Raw genomic sequence first — 25,134 nt, forward strand, 5'->3', positions numbered from 1 at the left:
TTTTAAAACTGGTTTCATAAATTTTTGAAAGATTCTTTAGGAAGTTTGTTTTCATAAGCCAATAATGTTGATAATAATTATGGTAATCGACCTCTGGTTGAATGTAAAATATAGAAATTAATCAAAAATTTAGCATTGTAAATGCTTTTTGCAGTTACTATGTTTTACGACCGAAAACCTCGAATATAATTACTTCAAGAAATTGATTTTTCCAGTGTTATTATCTCTAAATGTTCTCCCATTAAATCGAGATTTATAATTTTTTTTTATCATAAAAACCAAGGTCTTCTATCTAACATTTGCTACAGGCCCCACACTGTCTTAATCCGGCTCTGTCTCATTCCATATTTCAAAAATTTATCACCAATGATATTAATCGCGTATTTGGCTCTAGCGCTCACAATCAGTTTCCACAGGCTTTCAACTCCAGTGACGGGACTGGAAGAAAACCGCTGGGAACTCTTAGAGGCCTTGCTTTGCCTTCATTATAAAGGGGGAAAGCTTGGTTCAGCGTACCAGGTAAGATTAAATGTAAATATAGGTGCGAATGTGAGACAAACGTTATTTTAATTTAACTTAAATTTAATTTTTTTTATTTATTGTTTTAAGTTTGTTTCCACTGGCCCATAGCTCTGCGATATATAGGGCTCTCATAACTGTAGTGATCAGAGTAACGTCCAATTTTTTAAAAATTGTTTGTTACTTTTTAAATAATAAATAAATAATAATTTTATATGATATATTGTTTATTTCTGTTGACAACCTAAGTTGTTAAGAAAATAAATCATATAGGGACCCAATATATTAAAGTACCCCACTTGGTTAAAGACGAGTAAATTAAAATAAAATATTTTTTATAAAGCTCTATTACTAGCCATATTGGCAATGAACACATCTCTCTCCATTAAAATATCAGTATAAATTTCACTGCCAAACGTAGTACACTAATGAAGGAGCCACCGTATGGGCATATCACATAATAAAGTCAGGTTAAAAATAATTCACCGATATAATTGTATTAAAATAACATAATATACTAGTATTAAAACAAAATAACTGATTTATTTCTAATTTATCAAATAAAAATTACTAATTAAGATCTAGAAAACTCTTTTTCTACTTAGTGCCATTCTTTTATATTGTCTTAGTAGTTGAGGAAGTAAAAATTAATTTAAAAAGAGTAATTGTAGGTAAGAGGTACTCGAGGTATAACACTAACGTTTTCTAGCTAGGTTTATAAAATAACGAACGCTCTTCTTAACGCCGATGGACAGCCATACCTTACCTGCAGGCAACCGTTCCACTATTCCACCGAGGGAATGCAGACCAGTGCGATATAAATCTATTAGAAGGAGATAGGATGTGTGTACAGAGTGCGATTAGTGAGAGCTGGGCTAGGAGCGTAGTGGGGGCAGTCCCGATGCTCAGTCCAGTGCCGGATACCCTCTTCGTCGGCACGTCGTACCAACAATGGTACCGTCCCTCTTTACACCATGTTCGCTTCGTCTTAGCGTGTAGCTGATAACGTCTTAGGATCTCGTCAGCCAAGTTTTTATCATACAGCATGGATTCACGGGTGAGCATCAGTATTATATTCAAGAGTGTTTTGTTTTGGCGACTTATAAAAAAATGTGGAGTTCTCTATCAAAATGTAACCTCTGAAAAGTAAAATTTTTTTTGGACGTATTAAAAATCTACGCCAAACCTTATTAAAAATTTGAATTTTACATTGCCAAATAGCTGTTACAAATTCAATAAAAAATTAACTACTTTTCACATAATGCTTCAGGAACAATTTTTAAATAATAATTTCCCATTATTGAATTTATTAACATTGATAGAAAACCCTTCCTATGTTGTAGTACAGTTCTTGTTGCCAATATCAGTTAAAAAAGGTATTATTATTTATTTTTAATCTAATTTGTAATTTTGTAAACATTTATAAATTATTGCGAGTAACAATATATTTAATTATTTATGAAGTCTAAAAAACAAAACATTACTTATATTTTCCAAAACGACTAAATGACATAAATATAGCATGATTGTGTCAAAAATTAATTTTTGGATATAGTACGCTATGAAGCTGACCTTCAAAATTGAAAAAAGATAAACCAGCATCCTACGACGAATGAAGCTTCATAGTGATTTATACGTATATGTTATTAATATTTATTCTAAATATAAATTGTTGATAAACAGCAAAGATTATATCGCTCAACTTCACAGATGTTTTAAGAACTATTTCTAATCTGTGAAAATAAATAATAAAATCAGGTCTACATAAATGTTTTATGTGATGACAAAAAGTAATATACTGAATAAGTAATGTATAAAAAAACTAAAAAAAGATTAATTAATAAGTAATTAAATAATTTTGTGATGTCAGTTTTAATTTGGCAAAATAAAATATATACTGGTCATCAATATATTCAAAACAGACAAGATGCAATTTATTTATTTTTTTTTAGAATCAATATAAAATGTCTATTTACTTCATAAGAAAATTGTTTTCTCTCTTGTTGCAGTTTTTTTTTTCTTTTTTTGGTTCACAAAAACTGTTTTGCTTTTTTTATTTCTAGCCAGAACATACAGAACATATAAAGCAACCGGTTAACAAATAAAAAGATCAAAATATTAGTTTTATTTTCAAGAAGTCCTAATTAAAACTATTATTTAGGATTTATGTAGTATCTTATGAAGCAGACCTCCATGATTAATTTTATTCATTCTAAGAATGAACCGAGTTTGAAACAAAAAAAAAATTAGCTATTTAATTCTTAAATACATACTACATACAACATAAGTAAATACTTTGCTTCTCCTGGTATATTGTTGTTATGTTTTACTATTTTTTATATATTCTTTGTGAAATATTGTTTTTTTATTTTATTTGTTATCTATTTGTTATATATAGCATAATTTCAAAGTTTGAAACATAATTTTCCACCGAAAGATTTTTTTCATCAAAACAATTTTATATACATTGAACGATTCAAGAATTTTCAAGGAAATCCGAAAAAAAATTGCCTTGTTTACTGTTTAAAAAATTAACAATCGTACTCAACACTTAAGACATTTGAGTATGTAGTATATAACTAAAATCCAGAACTTGTTTATTGTCTATACTAAATAAAGAGGATAAGATGTATATGTATAAAATAATAATAATATTATATAATTAATTATATATTACCAACGCTTTGGTATGTTAATAAATACATCAACAGATCAATCAACAAGTAGACCATTTTAAAAAGTTAAATATACCAACTTTGCATATGTTTCAATCATCAAAATATATTGACCAAGAAAATGGTCATCAAGTATATGAAGAATGTAATAAAAGTTTAACGACGTTACGTTACTTTAAACAACAATATTTAATATTGTCAATAATTAATTCCTTATTACGGTTTTATGGAATATATATGCGTTGAAGTACAACAATTTGTATTTTTACTACCTTCTGTAATTATTTATAAACGTTTACCATTATGTATTATTTATATACAACGCTCCTATAAAATACAAATGCACATAGGCTTTAATAAATTATATGTTTCTTTTATATTATTAAATCTAAATTATAATAAAAATAATTAATAAATATTTATAAAAATAATTATTAAATATTTATTTATAATAAATACATAAACTATTATTATTAAATACCTCTCATTATTATTATCTATGTTCCATAAGTTTTGTGCCCGCTAATACTATTTGTATGGCGTGATAATCAGTTCCATTATTTCTTCTTAAAGTCTTTGAAGTTTATATCTCACAAGAATATAATTGACGATGGCCAGTTGCCGACAGTTGGTACATTCTGGTGGGGGTTGATCGTCTAGCAAGAGGTTGCTGAGTTTCTTCATTATAATGTAAATTTAACATCTTCGATTCTAGAGTCCATAGTTCGCATTTTATTGTTTTAAGCTTTTTAATTATTTTAAATACAGGTCATTTACGGTTGTTTACTTCCTACATACAATATAGTGTAATATAAGTATGAGCTGTATATTTCACATTTTTGGTTTGACGATGTTGACTGATTACATCCTAGATTCAAGACGTTTATTGCCCAACTCTGAAACTTATTAAAACGAAATGAAAAGTCAGAAAATAAAATAAAATTACTTAATTTAAATATATACATTATGCATACATGTATAGAGTTTTTCTTTCAAAGACAAAATATTTTACAAACATTTTCCTGGGATAGAATGAAGAAGAACCTAATTAAACGAAAATTAATTTGAATTAAATTTATCAGCATAAAACAAACTCTAAATTTACGAAGCTTTCTGATTCATCAATCTGGAGTAAGTTCACATGTCTCCTGTAAGAACTCATTCATTAATGCAAAAGCCTACCACAATGTTATGTAATCTGTCCAATAACACACTTCACTTCAACCATCAAATACTCTAATATCTATTGTTTACCTACAAATTCTGTAATATTCCAGATAAACTAAGATATCCCTGATCCAACCACAAAAATAAATACATTTTCATCTTATCCCCATAATATTCCGGTGCTTGTTGTTGCTTTTTCGATTTTTAAAAACATTGAAGTCACTATAACTAGTCGTTAACTTTTAATGTTAAAAAATTTTAGAACAAATGCAAATTTATTTAATCTGTGTTATATCTAAACAATCTTGATATTAATAATTATTAACGTTTATTTTGAAGTAGCTCATTTAAAATTCAGAATAAATTTACTTTATTTTACTTTAAATATATAAATTAATATTTCAAATCTATATAGAATATTTATGAATACAAGTTATTTTAAAATTGATTATTTTGCCTGAAATTTTGGTACTGCTCAACAAACAATCATTAATTTAATTTGTCTTAAACTGAAAGGAAAAATAAATTAGTTGTCGCATTTTTGTAAATGCAATCTATACCAGAGCTGGGAAAAAAAAAGATAAAAATAAAACTATAACCAAATTGTCATGATATAATATTTATTTATCAATTAACTATTAATAACTAAAAATCGTATCCTTGATTATTTAGTTATATATTTATTTTTAACTAATTTTTGCCCAGCCAATAATTTCTAGTAGTTTGTATAAAATGTTGGATTTTTGAAAAAATATATGGTATCAAAGTATGGCACTCAAAATAAAGGAAATTCAACTTACTATAAAGTATTTCGTGACATTTATCTTCGTAGGGATAGTAGTTTTTATGATATTCACATATGAATATAAATTTGGCAAATAAAAATTTGTCCGAACAACTATAAATCAATTTTTTTTTTAGCAAATTTCATAAAAATACTATTCTTCATAAACGTCATAAACTACTTTATAGCTCATTAAAATACCTTTGATTTGAGTGCTAATAGACATCTGTACGTCAAATGTTTTGGAGATGAAGATTTTTCAAAATAAATTCACTAACTACTGATCTTTCATTTACGTTCCATACAAAATTTTTAAGAAATGTTGCTTTTTAAAAAGCTATATATCGAGAACTATTTAACGTAAATAACTCATATTTTAGAAAATTGACTCTTCTTTAAATGATCTTCTCTTAGGTTTTCTTGCCTTGTTGATACATTTTAAGATATAGAGCTCGGAATAAAAAATTAATTTCTTTTATCGTTTTGAAACAGCCGCCATTTTTTATTCCCCCTACCTATACTTGGCAGACTCATCAATTTTGACTATTATGCATAGTTTTCTTTAAAGTAATTAAAAATTGGGTTGCGATAACTGCCTTTTTTCTCCTCTTAGGCTCTTGTACTACAAGATTATGCCATAGGTGCTGCGAGCCGAATTTAAAATTCAAAATAAAAAAAAATATATATAATTAAAATAGCAAATATACAGCGCACTCTAGAATTTACTTTGCACTGTTGTTTGTTTCTTTTCTTACCTAATCAACCACTCTAAGGACGATTGTGTCACAACTTTGTTTTCGCCCAACAAGGGTGCTACGAAATGTGTTTATTCCAATAAGGTTCCACGGCGAAAAACTTAAGGAACGGTTTATAAGCTATATCAATTGAAAATTTATGATTAAGCCATTTCTAAGTTATGTTAAGTTAATTTTTTATTAAACTTTTTAATAATTTTAACGATGATTTAAAGTTTATTAATTAGCAAACTGTTAATTAATGGTGTATTGGTAATTGATAATCACTAGCAATCGGCTAACTATTACTAACAAATATTACTTCAATAGACCTTTCTCTTTTGGACCTGTCCATCTCAGATCACACTTCATTTCAGATTTATAGTTCATTAAAAGTAATACTGCAAAACTATTTTTCAATGTATTTCTGAATTATTTGTAATGGAAATATCAACTTCACATTATAGGAGATATTTTTCGTTCTGAATAGAATGGACGATTTCTTTTAAGTAAACAGTAGATGTAACATTAGTATGCAACGGGTATTATTATTACTCGGTGTTTTTCTCAGTCTATAAGATTTATTCTACAAACGTTGGCTTAAAGTGAAATGCTGCCAGGTTTGAGGATGCAAGATGCGTTTAACGACCTACCTATGCAATTTAAGTGAGAGTGGCTTTTAAGGATTTCGTTAAATAAATCGTAGTTTCTGATGAAAAATATAAAAAAACATAAAATAAGTGGTATAAATCAAAAGAAAAATACTTTGTAAAATTACTTAATATATAAAATTACCAATACATACCATTCTGATGCAGTAATACTTTTGAAATAAAAATTTAATTAAAATAACAATAATTAATTCGTAATTGAAATAAATAATTAAAAACAATTATTTATAAGTACTAATTATGATCATCACAATTTCTTTATCACAGACTTTTTTAGCCATCTCTAAATCTTGAAGAATGTGGTTAAAGTTATTGTTTTTTATGAGGTACTGACACTCAATAACTTTGAATAGTTATGAATTAAATAATGTAGTTCTCCATTTTCTATACATACACGAAATTAATATTTAATATAAAATTAAATTGAGTTTTCATTTTTTGGATCTATAATAACAATTAATATTCTAAATACACAAATTTAAAAAGAAGTTTTTGTTAAGAAATATATAATTACTATTGGTATCACTTTAATACATATGAAGGGTTCAAATGAAAATCCTGTTCAGAAGATTTTATATTAATTATGAAAAATTAATATTTATTTTTAGTTTCAATAACACATTATTTTTTTTTTATTTTGTTCTAGATTCATATTGAATAATATGTTTTTATTAAGTCACTCTGGTTTTTGTTCTATACAAAAGAAAAATATTTTTCAAAAAATTTGCAAACAAAAATAAACTTTTTAGTGGTTTTAGTGATTATTTTCTTCGATTATAACATTTTTTAATTGCACCATCCAATGGTATTAACCCATTTGATGATAATAAATATTAAAAAGTGGTGAAAAGTATTCTTTATACACTTTGATCTACTTTTTGAAAAAAAATTAACGCATAGATATCACACAATGTGAACGAGTAGTTTTCATTTTTATTTTAAGGAAAATTAAAAAAAGTTCAAACTCTTTAGCAAAGAAACCTATCTTTACGGTACACTAATAGAAAATGTATAAGTATTTATGTGTGTTCCGTATAGCCTCGTCTCCGAGTCCATTTCAAGTTATATCAATAGAAAATTAATGCAAATAAATTTATTGAAAATGTTTTTAAACTCGCATTTTTTATTTTTGAAAACATAATTTAGTCACACAACATTCACTTTATTCATAGGAATTAAAGGTTTTTCATGTAAGCTATGAAATTTGCTGAAGTCGAGAATTTGAGTTTTTTTGTTAGATCATTCATATAATATTAAACGGAAATTAAAAAAACTTATTTTAAATAACCCAATGTAAACGTAATGTATCACCCACCATAACATTAATATTTTAATATTTTTTTAATTTTATGTATTGCCTTAAGGTTAAAAATTAAAAATACAATGGTTCATAATCTACTATTTTATTATGTATTAACTATTGTATTTTTAACTAAAGTGATAAATGAGATTTTAAAAATATATAAAAGTTTGAAGATCAGATGGTAAAACAAATCAATAAAAATGATTTAATTGGTTTATTCAAAGAATTTAGAGTCGTTAATTGCTAAATTACATTTGAGGGGCCATCCAAATTATTTATAGACTTTTAAATTTTATATAACATGACAATTTAAACTTAGATGCTCGAGTAACCTACGATCATCTTAGAAATCGATTAAAATGCCTCTAACGTTGTAGTCAAGTTTATTTTCCTCTAATATTGATTTAATCGTGAGCTGTTGTTATGGCAACTACTTCGTTCTGGTGGTTTTTTTCCAGTACCTGTTATTAAGTGTTGGATGAACGATTTCTAGCCTTATTATTCTAATTTCATATTTTCACTTATTCTTGATGTCAAAATTGTTAAATTTTCCATTACTCTTGTTTTGAGTTTTTATGATATCCGTCTATACCGATTATTCGTTATATGTATTTTTATTTATTTTATTTTATTTTTTTTTTATAAAGGACACGAAATTCGCTTTAGGAACATATATAATTTGGGTGTATCAAAACATAAAATGGTACAAGCTTCTTTAGTAGCGCTCACTGCAAGTACATTACACCTTCCATACCTTCATGACCTGGATCATCATGAAATTTATTATTTTAACTCTAAAATTAAATCTATTGCATATAATATATAAATGTTCCTGAGACTGCATTATTATTACGAAAAAGAGCCGAAAATAAATCATAACAAATTATGAATTCAGTATTGTTTGTAACTAAGACTGTGTCCTTTACCAATTTCAATTAAATTTAAAAAAAAAATCGATTTGTTCAACTAATGCCCGTCCTATGGTGCTAGAAAATGAGAAACAAAAATGCTGGAACTGCTTTACTTAATATCTCAAATTTGGAATGTGATATCGACAAGATTCTTTCACAAGTATATATCTATTTACAGTAAATCAAAGGAAATATACAACATAAATAAATTGTTCCATTTTGGTCAAATTAAAGTAAACTAATTAAGTATATTTTTGTTGACTAAAATGGGGTTAAATTTTGGCTCAGACACCAACGAACCTTCATGTTGAAAATACCACCGAAAAGAAAAAAAAAATTATTTTCAGAACCGATAAGTACAATTTTGAACAACAAAATCACGGTCGTATCTAGAGCTTCCTATCTGTTTTTTATTCTATTTTTTTGGATTTGTTAGAAATAGAAGAGTTTTTTCTATGTATTCATAAAAAAATTATTTTAAAAAACCAATAAAAGAATAAAAACAAAATTGTTGTGATAAAAGTTTTAAGGAATAGTGTTTGATGATAAATGATTTTGATTTTATTTCAAGTGAATATTGACTAATTAGAAATTGATGTTTTTGACCTGGGCAGAATAGCCTGCATGGAGTTTAAAAATTTTTAAATTATATAATTTTAAAGTTGTATTAAGTAGATTTGTCCCTGAAGATGGCCGGATTGGCCGAAACGTCGGGCTTATAAGTGAAATAAAAGGTTTTGAGACTATAATGGATAGAATTTAAATTATTTATTTAAAAAAAATTACCAGTCTCAAGAAAATATTAAGATTATATATAAATCTATGTTAAAAATTTATTTTGTAAATGGTATCTTTTGAATGTAATTTTATTATGTACGAAATTGAATTTCACTAACTTTTAAATGACACTCATTATTTTCAATAAGCCCCTTATTTATCCTCAAGTGAAGCATTCACACGACTTTCTCTTAACCACAGAAAATAAGGAATTGCTTGTACGTGATTCACCTTTCTTCAGTTTATTTTTAAGTTGTATCATTAGGATACTATACAAGCATGAGCGTGTTTTTTTTGTGACCCATGATTGGTCAAGGTGAATGAAATATAAGGTCAAGGTAAATTATGAAGTATTATTTATTCTCTCACTGACAACAAACATTCTTGTTCATCTTCAAGAACTCAAACAGTAATATTATACTGAAATTGCATTATTAAATAATAAGTAAAAGAATTCTCATGATATATAGATAGGCTTTGTAAATTAAAATCGCCCATTTAATTTAGAAATCACCGAAGCGAGAGAGAGTAAGTGAAACAAGTGAGCAAGGAGGAAAAAACTCAATATACCTGTACAAACTATTAATTAAATTATATAAAAATACTTGATTATCTAAAATGGAAAGAAGAAAGTAGCAGGAACAGGATGTTATTTTTTACTTAATTGAAGGGGTTCAATGAAATCAATTTTTTGTCTTAAAACATTCTTGAATCGTTTCTATAAAGATCAAAATATATATTTATATACATATTCTACAGAAATAGAAACAGTAAAAATAACTATTCAAACTTTAGTAAATTCCAACTTTTCAGGTCAATATGAAAATGAAATCAATGACATTCAGAGAAAAAAAAAAAAATTTTCCTTAAATAAATTTCCTCTGTTTGGTAATATTTCCCCCTTATTTAATCATCAATTCTTAAAAGTGATGATTTAATTTAGTAATTTTGTTCCTTTTTATTTTTTTGAAAAGTAGATGACCAAATTAGTAGAAAATGTTTTCAATCTAATTAAAACGTCTATTTCATTATTTTAACCGTATAAGAGAAATAAAATTCTAAAGTAAAAATAAATAAAATGGTATTATAAAATTATACCTGTTGAGTATTTTTATTTGGAATATTAATCTTTAAAATACACTGCAATAGATGAGGAATAAGAAGAAACTAACACTGTCTTTGGAATTTGTTCTTCAGAAATTGGTACTTATTGTCGTTTTTTATTTTTATGTTTTTCTTCTATCTATTATTTTGGTAAAACTATGGTTGTAAGTTTTCTTGGCTTTTTTTTTCCTCTTTCCTAATAAAAAGTAAGGAAGATATATATTTTTTAATAAAATATAAGGCAATCCCCAGCGATGGAGATATTGACTTAGCTTTTCTCTTGCAAACATTCCCAATATCATTATGGCTATTGATCTATAATAGAATATATTAGCTAATACAATGGCTAATATTAAGAAAGAAAGTAATAAATAAAATAAAATTGGAAAGAAAAAAATGTATATTCCATAACAGTAAGCAACATTAATTGATGCAATAAATAAAGTTTGTTACATAATTTGTTGTTGATATATAATTGTTTTCTTTAGGTAAAAAAATACTTGCTAAATTGTTTCCTCAGAATAGAACATATACATTATTATTTTTTTTCTATTTAGAGAATTAAAGCAATCTGTCACAAATTAAGGACATTAAATATTATTTTTCAAATATTCATTCATGCAATATATTCAGAAATAGAAGAAACAAATACAGAAGAAAGAAAAAAAAATGGAGAAAACCGTAAATGATAACTACACTGAATTAAAAAAAAAATAATTAAAAATAATAATAATAAAGAAATATATAAATAATAGAAAATGCTAACATGATTTGTGTAGATAAAAATATGAATCTATATAAAAAATAAAGTAAAATAAAACTCATCAAATTCTCTTTAATTTATGTAAAAGACAAAGAAAATTAAATTTAAGTAACAATAAAGTAAATACACTATTACATTCTAGATAACAAATTTGGTTATCTATATAACAAGATTATAATATAATTATCATTGGTCAATTATTTAGATTTTCGCGTAAAAAATAAATTAATGATAACAAAATTTAGCGATTTCGTGTGGACCTAGGCTCTATTTTGATCATTCTCTAAAATTAAATACTATATAAATTAAGTTATGAAAAAGAAAATCATTTTTTTTTTTGTTTTAAATAGAAAAAGAGAAAATTGTAGGTAATATGAAATACAATAGACCAGATCTGGCACTTTAGGTCGATACATTTTTTTTTTTTTTTTTTTTTTACGAAACCAATTAAACAAATATAATATATTTTATATAAGGTTTTTAATGAAACGTGCAGGGATTGTAAAGACTGGTATCTAGTTAGCAAGATTTCGATTATATCACATTTCGTCAACTACCTTCGTTTACTCATGCCTTAATGTATTTTCCTCGTCATACCTGTATATAAAAAACAGCTCGTATGACTTGGCCCAAATTTGGGGTGAAGTTACTTAGTAACGTAAAAATAGTTCAATAATAATTACATCAATCTCCTACCACTAATGTATCTTAACCATACCATAAAGTATTTTTCTTGGTAGCCATGTTTCGAGAATAAAATAAATAAAATTTATTCTTAAACCTTGAAGTATCAATAGGTATGTAATAATATATTTGTTAAAAATAGTGAGGTAACTTGGCAGATGTTTTTTATTTATTTTTTCAAGTACGGTATAACTCGTAAATGAGTGACATCAAAATCAATCAACCACATCATAATGAAGAGATCTAAGAAACAATCATGATTGTTTAGTTGCTTGCATTAATGTCGAAACTGAATTGATCGCATTTTGTGGTTGAGCCTTGCATAACATTCGGGAAAAACAAATTAATAGGTTTTACATATTTAGTTTTGTAACAATTTCTTCACTGTATACCTCGACTAATATTTATTTTTGTTTGTTAGAAATTCTTGCTCCGTTGATTTATTCAGAAATACACTTTAACAATGTACCTGTGTATACATTTGAAGGAATAAACCTCAGACCATAAAAAGTGAAACCCTCCCCGTAGCCTCAGCAAGCACTGTGGTTAACTGGAAACTTCTCCCTCAGAACTCGTGGACCCTGAAATCGGCTCAGATCGGTCGATTTAAAAGAAAGAAAGCTATTGCTTGAGTAAGTGACCATGTAACTGAAAGGATAAAAGATTTTAAACTAGTTAAATTAGAAGATCCTGTGGCCATCTTCTTTAAGATGCCGCGGAGGATTATCAGGGATTGTTAATAGAACAAGAGCCGGAAAGAAAAAAAGAGCCGTTATTTCACCCCAATTTTTGGTTACTTTAATGAAAACTATGTATATTTTTACTCAAATTTTTATATTTTAGTCAAAATTCATGAGTCTGCCAAGTATAGGTAGGGAGAATAAAAAATGGTGGCTGTTTCAAAACGTTTGATTTTTGAAATAATACATCTCTGGATCCAAAAAACGCACATATGTCTGCCAGCACTCAAAATAAAGGAAATTTAACTTTCTATACAGTAGTTTATAACAATTATCTTCGTAGGGATAGTAGTTTTTATGATATTCGCATATGAATATAAATTTGGCAAATGAAAATTTGTCCGAAAAACTATAAATCAATTTATTTTAGCAAATATCATGAAAACTACTACTCCTACGACGGTAAACGTATTAAACTATTTTAGAATCAAGAATAAAGTTGAAAAAAAAGGATCAAATTTGTTTTTAAATAAACTAAACCACTCTCAAACAAGAATATATTGATAAAAATTAATCTAGTATTAAACTACTTTATAGTCCATCAAACTAGCTTTAATTTGAGTGCTAATAGACATCTATACGTCAAATGGTTTTTGAGATATAGATTTTTCAAAATAAATTCACTAACTACTTATCTTTCAGTACGTTATCTACATCATTTTTTTGAAATACTGCTTTTTAAAAAGCTATATCTCGAGAATTATTGAACGTAAATAGCTCTGTTAGGGCTTACAGTTTAGCAAATTTACTCTACTTTAAATGATGATCTCTTAGATATTCTATTGTTGTTGCTAGTTTTGATGATATAGAGTTCCGAATGAAAAATTAATTATTTTAACGTTTTTAAAAAGCCGCCATTTTTTATTCCTCTACCTATACTTGGCAGACTCAATCAATCAAATCAATTTTGACTATTAATTATATATAGCTTTCATTAAAGTAATAAAAAATTGGGGTGAAATAACTCCCTTTTTTCTCCTCTTGGGTTCTTGTCCAATAAGGATGAGAGATTAATTAACAACTAATGGGTTTAAGTGGGTAAGGATTTTGGCCCGAAATCCCTACCCACCCAAATTTATTACTTCTCACTGGAACATTTTTGTCAAATATTATTTATGGTATCCACTTCCTGCTCTGTACCAGTTATTTTGTTAAAACTGGTTGCAATTAAATTCTCGTATCTTCAAGTTATTTTGTAATTATCATCCCTCAATCTATCAAAGAAATTACCAATATTCAGATAAAAAGTGTAAAGAATTAATTGTTATCACAGAAGTTTTGTTTTATGCATGTGTTTTGGTCTAATTATTTTGACTTAAAATGTGTTAATTTTGTTATCAATGAAAAATTTGAGTTTTTTCTTTGCATTTAGCGTTCCGAAGTTCCAAAGTTCGTTTTTTGGCCTGAAACGTCCTAGAAGACCTATATTTAAACTAAGAACTATTGTGTTTTTATTTTTTGAACTTTAAGGAAGATATACAAATTAAAAAATATGTAAAAGTGTTAATATTACATAGTCAAACAAATTAATTAAAATTATAAGAATATTATTCGTACAAATATTAAAACATAATTCATAAATATTATTTCGAACTATAACTTTGAACATCATCGAATTCTCTAATTGTGATAAAAACATTTTATTTTGAGCATAAAAATATTTTGGTTAATTCAAATCCTAATTTTCCAAAATTCATGCTTTCATGGTTGATTTGCATCAAACATTGAACAACAATTAAATAATACTAGGAAAAAAGGCTTTGCCTATTAAAAACAATGGGAACTGACTTCCATTGTACTCCAGTATTGACAAAGGATTATAAAATAGATACTGATAGTCAGTTATATCTAACAATTTGAACGTAATAACGTTATGAGTAATAACGCCGAATGATCAAAGGTTTTATTACATTGTTTCGGGATCCTGAGATACTCTTTAAAACTATCCACGACACTAAAAAACCTAACAGAACATCATAAAGTGGAGTACAATTTCTAAAATATGAGTCTAATAGAGCTATTTACGTTTAATAGTTCCCGAGATACACGTTTTTAAAAAGTTTCATTTCACAACGAAAAATCAGTTGTTATTGAATTTATTTTGGAAAAATCATATCTTTGTTTATTATCACTCAAATGAAAGCTAAAGTTTAATGTACTATGAAGTATTTAATAACGTTTACCATATTTGGAGGTTCTGACAAAATGTCCGAAACTATAATACAAAAAACTATAGCTCTGAAACTATAGCTTCAGCTATAGCTAACGTCGTATACGACGAACAGATTTCTTACACCACTCAAATTAATGCTAGAAGAATAGACTATACAGTAGTATATAATTATTATTTAAGTAGGAGTAGTTGTTTCCTTGAAATTTTCCAAAATAAATTTACAAAATGTAGATTTCCTGATGTTTTGAAAACCAATATTTTAATATTTACTTTATTACAGGACAAGTCCCTTTAGAATAAAAAAGAAAGAAAGATAGACAGATATGGGCTGAGGAGCCTCTGAGATACATAAACAAAAACACAAAGCAAATAAATAGTCGTTATAAAAAAGAATTTTAAGTTACTTTCTAAAATACCAGGAAATACTTACGACGATAGGTAGGATAAAGCCACTTCAATTCTGCATATAAAAACGGGAAACTTAAGATACCGAAGATGAATCGTACACAGCAATTTATCAAACGTTTTAATTTCGAGTCCCCCAGAGACGCCCCCATATACCGTACAGCAATATTCAAAGTGGGGAAGTATTAAAGAAGTATCTAGGAGCCTTTCAGAGCCGCTTTTCAAATGGAAATAGGTGGTGGTAATTTAGACCTTTTAAAGTGGAAAAGGTACGACGGGAGATATTGGATACATAGTTTAACAGGAAAGCGTTTGATCGAAGGTTATTCCCAGCTTTTTGATGGTGGGATAAAATTTGATGGGATAATCATGTAGAAACAGAGTAGGAATATTAGAAACAGTTTTAAGGAGGTGATTGGAGACTATTAAGATTTGTCTTCTCCACATTCAGCTTCTACTTGTCAGCTCTCGCCTATTCACAAATCCCATCCACATCTTCTTGAAGTTTTTCCTTGGCTGATAATAGGCCAGAAGGCGGGATGGACAGGTATATTTGGAAATCATCTGCATAGATATGTTATTGGGAGTTGTGTTTCTGGAGGGGAAGGCCATTAATGTAAATAGTAAACAGAGTAGGAGATAGAGAGGGATCTTTAGGAACAAAGTTGAATGAACTTGAAAAAGTATATTTAATGTATCCCTTGGATAGTCTAGGTAAAAACTGGACCATTTTCTAACAGAACAACATACAATTTATTCTTTGTTTGTACAAATATGTTTCGCGATTCTTGATGTTTAGGATGAAAATTAAGAAAATTGTTCATAGCACCGGTACTTAACCGTTCAACTTTAAATTTCAATGTATCAAAAAGATATAAAGCAATGCAACTAACATATATCAGATTCTACTAAGTCAGTTAGAATTCGAGATATATGACAATAAATTTAAAAATGTTAAATAAATTCGATCAACTTTTTATTACCTTCAAATTTTGTTCCATTAATAGCCATGCCAGCTTACTTCTTCCTCCATTATACTCCTTTCTCCAAGGTATTTATTCTAGATCATCGGTAACAGAACCAAGTATATACTCTACGTATACTAAATCCCACTGTACTGGTAGTTACGGTAGATCTTTTTGTATATATTTTTTAATCAGAGATGTATATTACGGGTCAAATAAATAGAATACAACAGTTCTATTTAGTCAAAACTGTACGGAAACGATACCTAAAAAAATCCAATACAATCCATCTATTGTGGGACCGCCACTAAATGAAAAAAGTCAATGTCCCAGGCCGGATTCGAACCGGCACCGCCAATAGATCTCTAATTAGTTAGACTGTGGCTTAACCACTGAGCTACGGATGGCCCTAAATATATGTTAAGCAACAAGTTATTAATTTTTTATCCATTCAGTTAAGTATTTCCATTCATTTATATAAAAATGTAAAAAAAAAAACAACAAAAAATGAGTAAAATTATTTCGTCAATTTTAAACATTAATTAGTATTTTATAAAAGGTACGTAAATTATTCAAAGTGACATTTTTTTAATATTTATTTAATGTAATTTGCAACTGTACAAAATAATAAATACAATAAGTAAAGAAACCACCCATTGGTGGTACTTCAAGCAATAATTTAAATTAGAAGGTCCCGTGCCCATCTTCTTTCAAAGTGAGATTATAAATTAAATAAATAAAAAAAGGTTGGGGACTCCTTATACTCAACCTCATTTAACCGGACCAGTTGAATGTTACTTTTGTTTTTTTGTAATATTTTCCTTTACAATTATATTCTTTTTTGTACATTTTTTAAAATAATAATGTTTTATTTGATAGCTTATTTTATTTATTTCATCTTGTTTGGAATTTTCTCAAAAGATTGAGGTAATTTTAAACTTTTTTGAGAAGCAGTGTATTAACGTATATTTAAAGGATGATTAAATATTCTACTCGATCAATCAAAGCACCAACTTGATGCATAAATTGAATTCATAATTTATGATAAAATACCAGTTTATTGCGAGATAGCTGGCTAAATAACTGTAATAAAAACCAAGATTAGAGGTTGGTATGAACAATTAAAAGCTCCTTTCTTCAATACTATTCCTCTACAGTCGAGCGCTTTACTTTCTCTGGTGTTAATTGGAGCACCTAATTTTTGGGAAAAGTGTTTGGATTGTCCTCATTGACAGCTAACGACCGGATACGATTAATAATTCATTCCTGTTTTAATATAATTATGAATGCAAAATAAAACTTAAGTGTATGTGTTTATATATTGTTGTATCAAATTATTGTTATAAATTTCGATTTTCCAAAACTACTTTTAATTTTATGAATAATTTTTGTTTCTATCCATAAATTTGCATACCTATTATGTCAGTAGATTGGCTGATTATTAAGACCTGGACCTTTCCCAAAAGTCAACTATTCTAATTGGCTAGATTGAGTTAAAAAAACGTCTGCCAAGTAGGATGGGTCAACTCAGTTTCTTTTACATTTCTACTGGATTGGTGTGCATACTATACTTCAAGGTTCAAGAATAGATATTACTGTTTTCATTTTTTAATAAATTATATTTGTCGTTTGAGAATGAAAAATGAAGAAACTGCATACTATGAAGATTATTTTTTCCATAATTAAAGGTACCCATAAAGTTGGCAAATGAAAATTTGTCCGAACAACTATAAATCAATTTATTTTAGCAAATTTAACCTAGCTTTAGTTTGAGTGCTAATAGATATCTGTTCGTCAAGTGGTTTTTGAGATATAGATTTTTTAAAATAAATTCCCTAACTACTGATCATTCAATAAATAGCTCTATTAGGGCTTACATTTTAGCAAATTTACTCTACTTTAAACGGCGCTCTCTTAGATTTTCTATTGTTGTTGGTAGTTGTAAAGATATAGAGCTCCGAATAAAAAAATTATTATTTTTAACGTTTTAACAGCTGCCATTTTTTATTCCCCCTACCTATACTTCACAGACTCATCAATTTTGACTAGTAATTATACCTAGTTTTCAATTAAGTAATCAAAAATTGGCTTGAGATAACTGCTCTTGGGCTCTTGTACTAATAGTTTTATGGATAATAGTGCCGTAAATAGTTTTCAGCCACACAAAGGTGCAGCGGCGAAAAAGGTTTGGGAGTTGATGCACTAAACACTATTTAACAAGCGTTCTCTTCCTACACCGGCAAAGTTTTTAAACGAGTGTTTGCCGACATGAATACCAGCAATCATTTGCCGACATATTTGTATCTGAGGCTTTAATAACAGCCGACTTTAATGATACACCGAAAAGGACAAGAGCCATTCTATGTAATTGCTCTGCAACTTCTTAGACATGGACCCGACCAGCTTGGGCTGATATAGCTGCGCCAATTTTACTTTAAAATAATCCTCATTATCTTCCTACTAGCACATTTTAAATCACCCGGAGAGGTTGAAGAACTTGAAATTTCCTTATGGTTAGGATGCAAATATGGTTGCCATTTTTTCAAATAAATAATTGCCAGACAAAAAAAAACTTTTACCAGGAGAGAGCGGAGAGATTTAATAATCCGAACATCGTTCATCATTAACTAAAAAAATAATCAATAAAAAACATATTACCCAATTTTTTTATATTATGAAAATTTGCTTTAAAATGTTTAAGGTACTAAAAGAGTAGGTGACAATCTTACAATTATTATTACTATAATTATTTATTTTATAATTTGTCTCTTTCAATTATTTCAAGTCTTGAGTAGTACAATTATTTAAAAAAATAATAATAAAAACTTAGAAAGAGATCTTCCCGTTATTAATAAATAAATAAAATTCAAGAATAGACAAATTGCATACAGTATCGAGTCGTCCATCATCTTCTTGGTGAGTTGATGTTACCTTAAACCGTTGTAAGCCATTTTTTAGGCCATTAAAGTTAATGAACCACAAAAAGTCAAAAAGTCAAAAACAGAAACTGACTCAGGGAAAAATTTTTTTTTAGAGCCAACGTATTGATGACTTTGAACTCCATTGGATTTTTATAAATATATTGTGTAGGCCATGAAAAAATTTATCCTTGTTTATAAATTCACATGCTATATCAGCTAGCTCTTGTAATAATTGATGCATCATTATTTATATTTTTATATTTCGAAAATTGTTGCGGCCCTCACAACTGTTCACCGACTGAAATATTTTTATGGAAGGAAAATATTTCCAAAAAAGCTTTCAATTGGGTAGTTGTAGGCATTGAAAGTTTAAGCTATTTAACTAATAAGTCTCAAAACTTTTTGTCATCAAAACTTTGATTTTTTTTTTGGTCACAAAAATTAATTTTATCATACTCCATATCAATACAATGTTTTTCCAACATTGCATCTGACCCTGATAAATTAATTCAGGTGAGTTTTCAGAGATATAAATCATATCACGAATCAGATCAGATACCATACCTAACGCTACAAAACTGGATAAATTACTGATTACTGAAATACAGGCTAAGAGAAAAGGAAAAAAATATATACAGTCAAAAAAAAAATAATGCTGAAAAAGTCGGTTAAATTCGGTTTTAATTTAATGAACTGGTCATCATGATTTATAAAAAGGCCTTTGAATTGAGGTAATTTAGTGCATGGACTCTCTCCAGAACTAAGCCTGGAACATATAACGACTGTAAGAAGTATAGATAGTTCCAGTTGGGTTCCGGAGCTTACAGTTGGGTGTTATTGTTCTGACCTTATCAAAGGGATCGGCTCATATTCACTGCCCGCTGCTTTGTCTTCTCTCCAATGCCCATTCTCCGCGTGATTCTCGCCAACAATGGCAGAATGCACCTCTTGTCTTATCCTAAGAGTTTATATATTGAAATAATTTGCGAGAGCTTTCTCCATCGCGAGGTGATTAAATAATAAAAAGAAATAACGGATATCCAGGTCAGACCTGCAGGAGACAAGACAATGTAAGGAAATTTGAAATTTCTGTGGCTATTACGTCAAACAAAAGCCTGCAGAATACTTGACTAGCTGTCGCGGCAATGCTTCGCTATTTATGTATTCGATGAATATAGATTTAATAATCACAATATTTAATTTGATATAAATTATTGTATTTAGTTAAAATTAAACTTTTTACGTATACTTTATTATGGTGATTTAGTAACATAAATTAAACCAATACATGCGATAAGGAACAAAATGAAATTTTTACTATTAATATCTCAGAGTGTGGTAAAATGCTAACAGCTAACTTCCGATTTAGGTGATTTTTCTTAATATTTAAGGCAATTTTATTATCTATTATATTCTCATGTATAAGTTACAGCCTTAGTCAGCTGTTATTTCAATGTCATGTGATCGAGTAGATCTGCTAATCGAAGATGTATTATATATAGAGGAACACAATAAAAGTCAAGAAAGAAGCAAAAGAAGAAAAATTGTATTGAAATATATTATATATATTATTTATGTATTATATATTTTTGTGTTTGTATATATATGAAAAATAAATGAGGTTTTGAAAATAAAAAAAATAAAAGTCAGTTTAAACTATGAATGCATGGATTTTTCATAAATAACAATAAACATTACAGGTAACCTTAAAATACCAAAGATAGTAAAAGGCAATACACAACACGATTTATTTCCTTTCTTTTTTACTATAAAGCACTCACTAATTCATTGTTTCTTTCTGTTTTAGAGGGATCGGAAAAAAAAAAAAAAAAAGTCAGTCTTTCACACAGAGACACATTAAATTCTTTGACAGTCTCCTTGCTTCCTTCAATCCAGTTTTCCGATCTATCACACCATCACCCCTTCCTGCGAGGTGGAATGGCAGGAAAGGTTCCAAAAACCTTGTAAACATTACGCTATAACTCCTTTCTTCTGATGCACCCACTCCCCCTCCCCCTACTCTTTTTGGACACCTGACTGATTTCTTATTATTTTTAACATTATCTCTTGTCTTTAATATTAGCTGTTTTATTTCCCTCTTCTATGCGTAATCAACATGAGGAGGCCTCCCTCCACCAGATATTTTCTAGTAGGACAATATAGAACGGGCACATTCACAATAACGAGATAAGTATTCCATCGTAACCTTAAAGTACCACAGGTAGAAAAAGGTAATACTCAACCTGCTTTATGTATAGCATACGTAAAGCAACGACTAATTTATTGTTTTTTATTCTGTTTTCGAGGGATCGGAAAAAATTTAAAAAAAAAAAAAAAGTTAAAAACCAGTCTTTGAGTAACAAGCGTGTTGGTCATTTCTATCTCCCTTTTCTCTTTTTCCGTCTTTGAGCTCACAAACGTTTAACTGGTGCCGAAACCAGGGAACTTTATATACCGGAGTAATTTTTTCATTTAATTTTTTTTTTTAAATAACAGCTGACTAAGGCTGTTAATTATATACTATATGAAATATGAATAGTTTTTAAATCATAACCATCTCTATCCTTCAATATTAGTACTATATTGAAACAATTCGGAACAACCGACCTATGAAAGTGTGGTAAAAGGTTTTTTTTTGTTAGGTGTGAAACAAAGTTGACTCGTTTTTAGGACCTCAAGAAACGTTTGAATACAAATTTTTGAAAAAATTTAGTCTAATATTTTCACCTTTCGATTCCTTTTTAAAAAACAAAAAAAATAGAAATAACCGGAGATATAAAATAAAACGTATGAATTTTTATCTCTATAAGAAAATTATATTTCGCTCTTTTATGGGGTGGTTAGGGTCAAATAGGTAGTCGACATAGGCTGGAAGAGCAGACATTTAGCTTTCCAACGCTTCAAAATGCAAAGGAATTATGAACGATTATATGAACCATTTTTTTTTATTTTTACAGTTGATTATGGAGGGAGGGGGTATAATCTCGTATATGAACCATTGACATTGAGAGAAAAAAAGAATCCTCCGAATAAATTGAGGGGAAAAATTACTAATTTTTGATTTCTTTGAAAATAGGTATTTGGTAGTTTGAGACGATAATAAAAACGAATACGAAATGCTCTTTTCTGAAAACAAATTTACTGACCTATTTTACCCCGAGCCACATTACGTTTTTTATTTTTTTTTTCGTAAATATAATATAGCTTAATAGAATCAGTAATGATTTTTACTTCTTTCTCGGAAAGAGACGAATCTACTGGTGTACAATAACCGTGGAAAAACTCATACTTTTGAGCTAGAAACCAAAAGCCCTTAATTTTGTGCATCAATTTTTTTCTATTGGAGAATTCGAGGATTTCGTTATCCCATGGCGAAAGGGAACATTTTGAAAAAACCAGCACCCAAAGTGTTATTCACAGCACCGTTATTCAAAACTTTATTCTGGACAAATATTCAACCTTTCACTTTTACGAGTATATATATAGATTTAGTAATATTTTAAAAATTTCATTTTAAGTATTTTAATGTTTCTATATCTATACTTTTTTTTTACCTGTCCACTGACATACAAATTATTGACATCTAAATTATCTTTTTTTAAAAACCTTTTTCAACAAATTAATTTTTTTATGGTATTTTGAGCTTTTAAAAGTGAAATTTATCCACTTTTTATTTATTTTATATTAAAGATTTATGTAAAAATAATTATATATTTATTTACATAGTTTGACTTTTTTACCACATAAAAAAAATTGAGGTATAAAGGAAAAAATAATTAAAGGGGTTTGTTCCTTTGGTTTACCGTCTTTATTACTCTGGTTAGTGCAGAAAAGGAGTGTTATCCGACAAAATACCATACCAACCTATTGATATGGTCGAGATTTAATCCAACAAGAAAATATGAATTAAGTTTTTGGCCTTAAAGTCACTATAACTTTCCTCTCTTAATCATCAATTTACAATAAATAAAAATACTTTTATGTATAAATCATGGCTTAGGCTAAACATAATGTCATAAGAAAAAAAAAACTATATTTTCTGATTAAACCAATTTGTTCAATGTTATTAATGATTATAATGTTTTTGAATGTGCTATGCACCAATCTTCAGGCTAAATAGTTTTAAACAAAGTTCAAAATAATCTATAGTACAGTAAATTGTTAATGCGAAATCGCATGCATATAAGGTATACTCCCTTTTTTTCTCCCTATTAACATAATCTTGCATAATCTGTGAACTGTAGAAGTTCGTTTTTTTTATTTTTTTATTTCATCTGCTCTGTAAGGAAGAACTTTCAACTCACTTTTACTTTTTTTTATTTTCAACCCGAGGCCTCTATAAGCGCGAGGCTCAGATAGCAATATTAATCGTATTGCTTTGTGTAAAATCGTGCAGTATAAACTCGAAATGTGCTTATACCACACAAATCCATTAATAATCGACTCCTTTCTGGACGATTTATGAAATTAATATATGACAAACTTACCGAATCTTGTTTAAATCAAATTAAACTGGCTAAATACTCACTTCATTTAAAACATACATAAAAAATTAAACTATTCCGATTAAATATCCAGAAATTAATTATGTTAAATGATATTATATTCCTATTATGAAAGCTGAAATTAAATTTTTCAACTTCTTAAAACCATTTGAATTTTAATTCTCAGAAAAAATAAGCAAGGCATTATGTAGTACGAAATATTTAAAACTTATTCCCAGCAAAATTATCTTTTTAATTTACCCCAAAATTGCCCATGTATGTCTTCGCTAAGCTTACTAATAGTTTATTTGCATTAGAATTCACACTAAACAAAAAACTAAAAAGAAAAAAAAATTAAACGTTTGATTACAAATATATAAGTATATTCATATTGATCAGACCAATTGATTTTCATTTAAAATAATCTGCGTAAGTAATAATCTAATATAAAAAAAATTGATATTCCCACTAACCAAACAAATTCAGACGGAAGAATGAAAGTGGTCTAGAAATCCAAGTTAAAAACAATACTAAACGTTCTCTGTAACAAGCTTATTCTAGAGACTTAATTATGGTTGATTAATACTATTCATAGAACTTTCATCACTTTTGTTTATTATTTTGCTATGCTTGTGTGCTTTACCTCAAATTCGTCAGTTTTAAACTATAAATTGAATAAGGAAAAAAAAAATCTATATGCCAATAATATATAATATAAGAAATGTACTATAAAGCATTAAATTTTACATTAAAAAAATTAAAACTTTGCTCATAAAGAGTAAAACGCGATTTGTGCGGAAAAAATCCAAACGTGCAAAATTTTGGAAAAACTCCAAAACGTGCAAAATAAAATTAGTGTTATTTCATTCAAGTTTCTGTCGAGGTTGGAAATAAAATAATAATAGTAAAGTTAAAGAAAAATGAGTTGAAAACAGTTAAATTATATTTTAAAAAAATTAATAAATTTCAAAGATTGAAAAAAAATAAATTGATACGTTGAACAATAATGTCCCTAATGATCAATTAATTGGACACTTTTACCGTTCTGCCAAAAATGATCATTCCTAATCCTTTATCTCCATAGTCAGAAAGCGTGATGATGTTGCTAACGACCACGTCATAACGAAAGGTTTAACAACTAGATCGTTATTAATTAACAATCCTAGGCATATAAACTTTCTTTTTTCAAAATACTTTCGCAAAAACGAGATCGAAATAAAAAATATATAGATATTCATATAACTTTGTATAGATAAATTAATTTAAAAAAACATATTCCTATCCCTTACTTTACATCAATAATCAAACTATTCGTTTTCATTCGATTGTAGAAAAACTCCGTATAACTCCGACC

At 27.9% G+C, this 25,134-nt stretch overlaps 1 protein-coding gene across 1 annotated transcript in view; it reads left to right on the forward strand.

The window, feature by feature from the left end:
- Positions 1 to 1,399: 1,399 nt before the first annotated feature.
- LOC106689129 (uncharacterized) overlaps positions 1,400 to 25,134 on the forward strand; it is a 63,805-nt gene continuing 40,070 nt past the window's right edge. Inside the window, exon 1 of the mRNA XM_014433939.3 lies at positions 1,400 to 1,576. Within this exon, the coding sequence (XP_014289425.1) occupies positions 1,565 to 1,576 (12 nt within the window). The 5' untranslated portion in view covers positions 1,400 to 1,564. The remainder of the gene's footprint in view (positions 1,577 to 25,134) is intronic.

The sequence above is a fragment of the Halyomorpha halys genome, unplaced genomic scaffold (assembly GCF_000696795.3).
Source record: "Halyomorpha halys isolate HHAL.00 unplaced genomic scaffold, Hhal_1.1 Scaffold1282.1, whole genome shotgun sequence".
NCBI classification, from domain to species: Eukaryota; Metazoa; Arthropoda; class Insecta; order Hemiptera; family Pentatomidae; genus Halyomorpha; species Halyomorpha halys.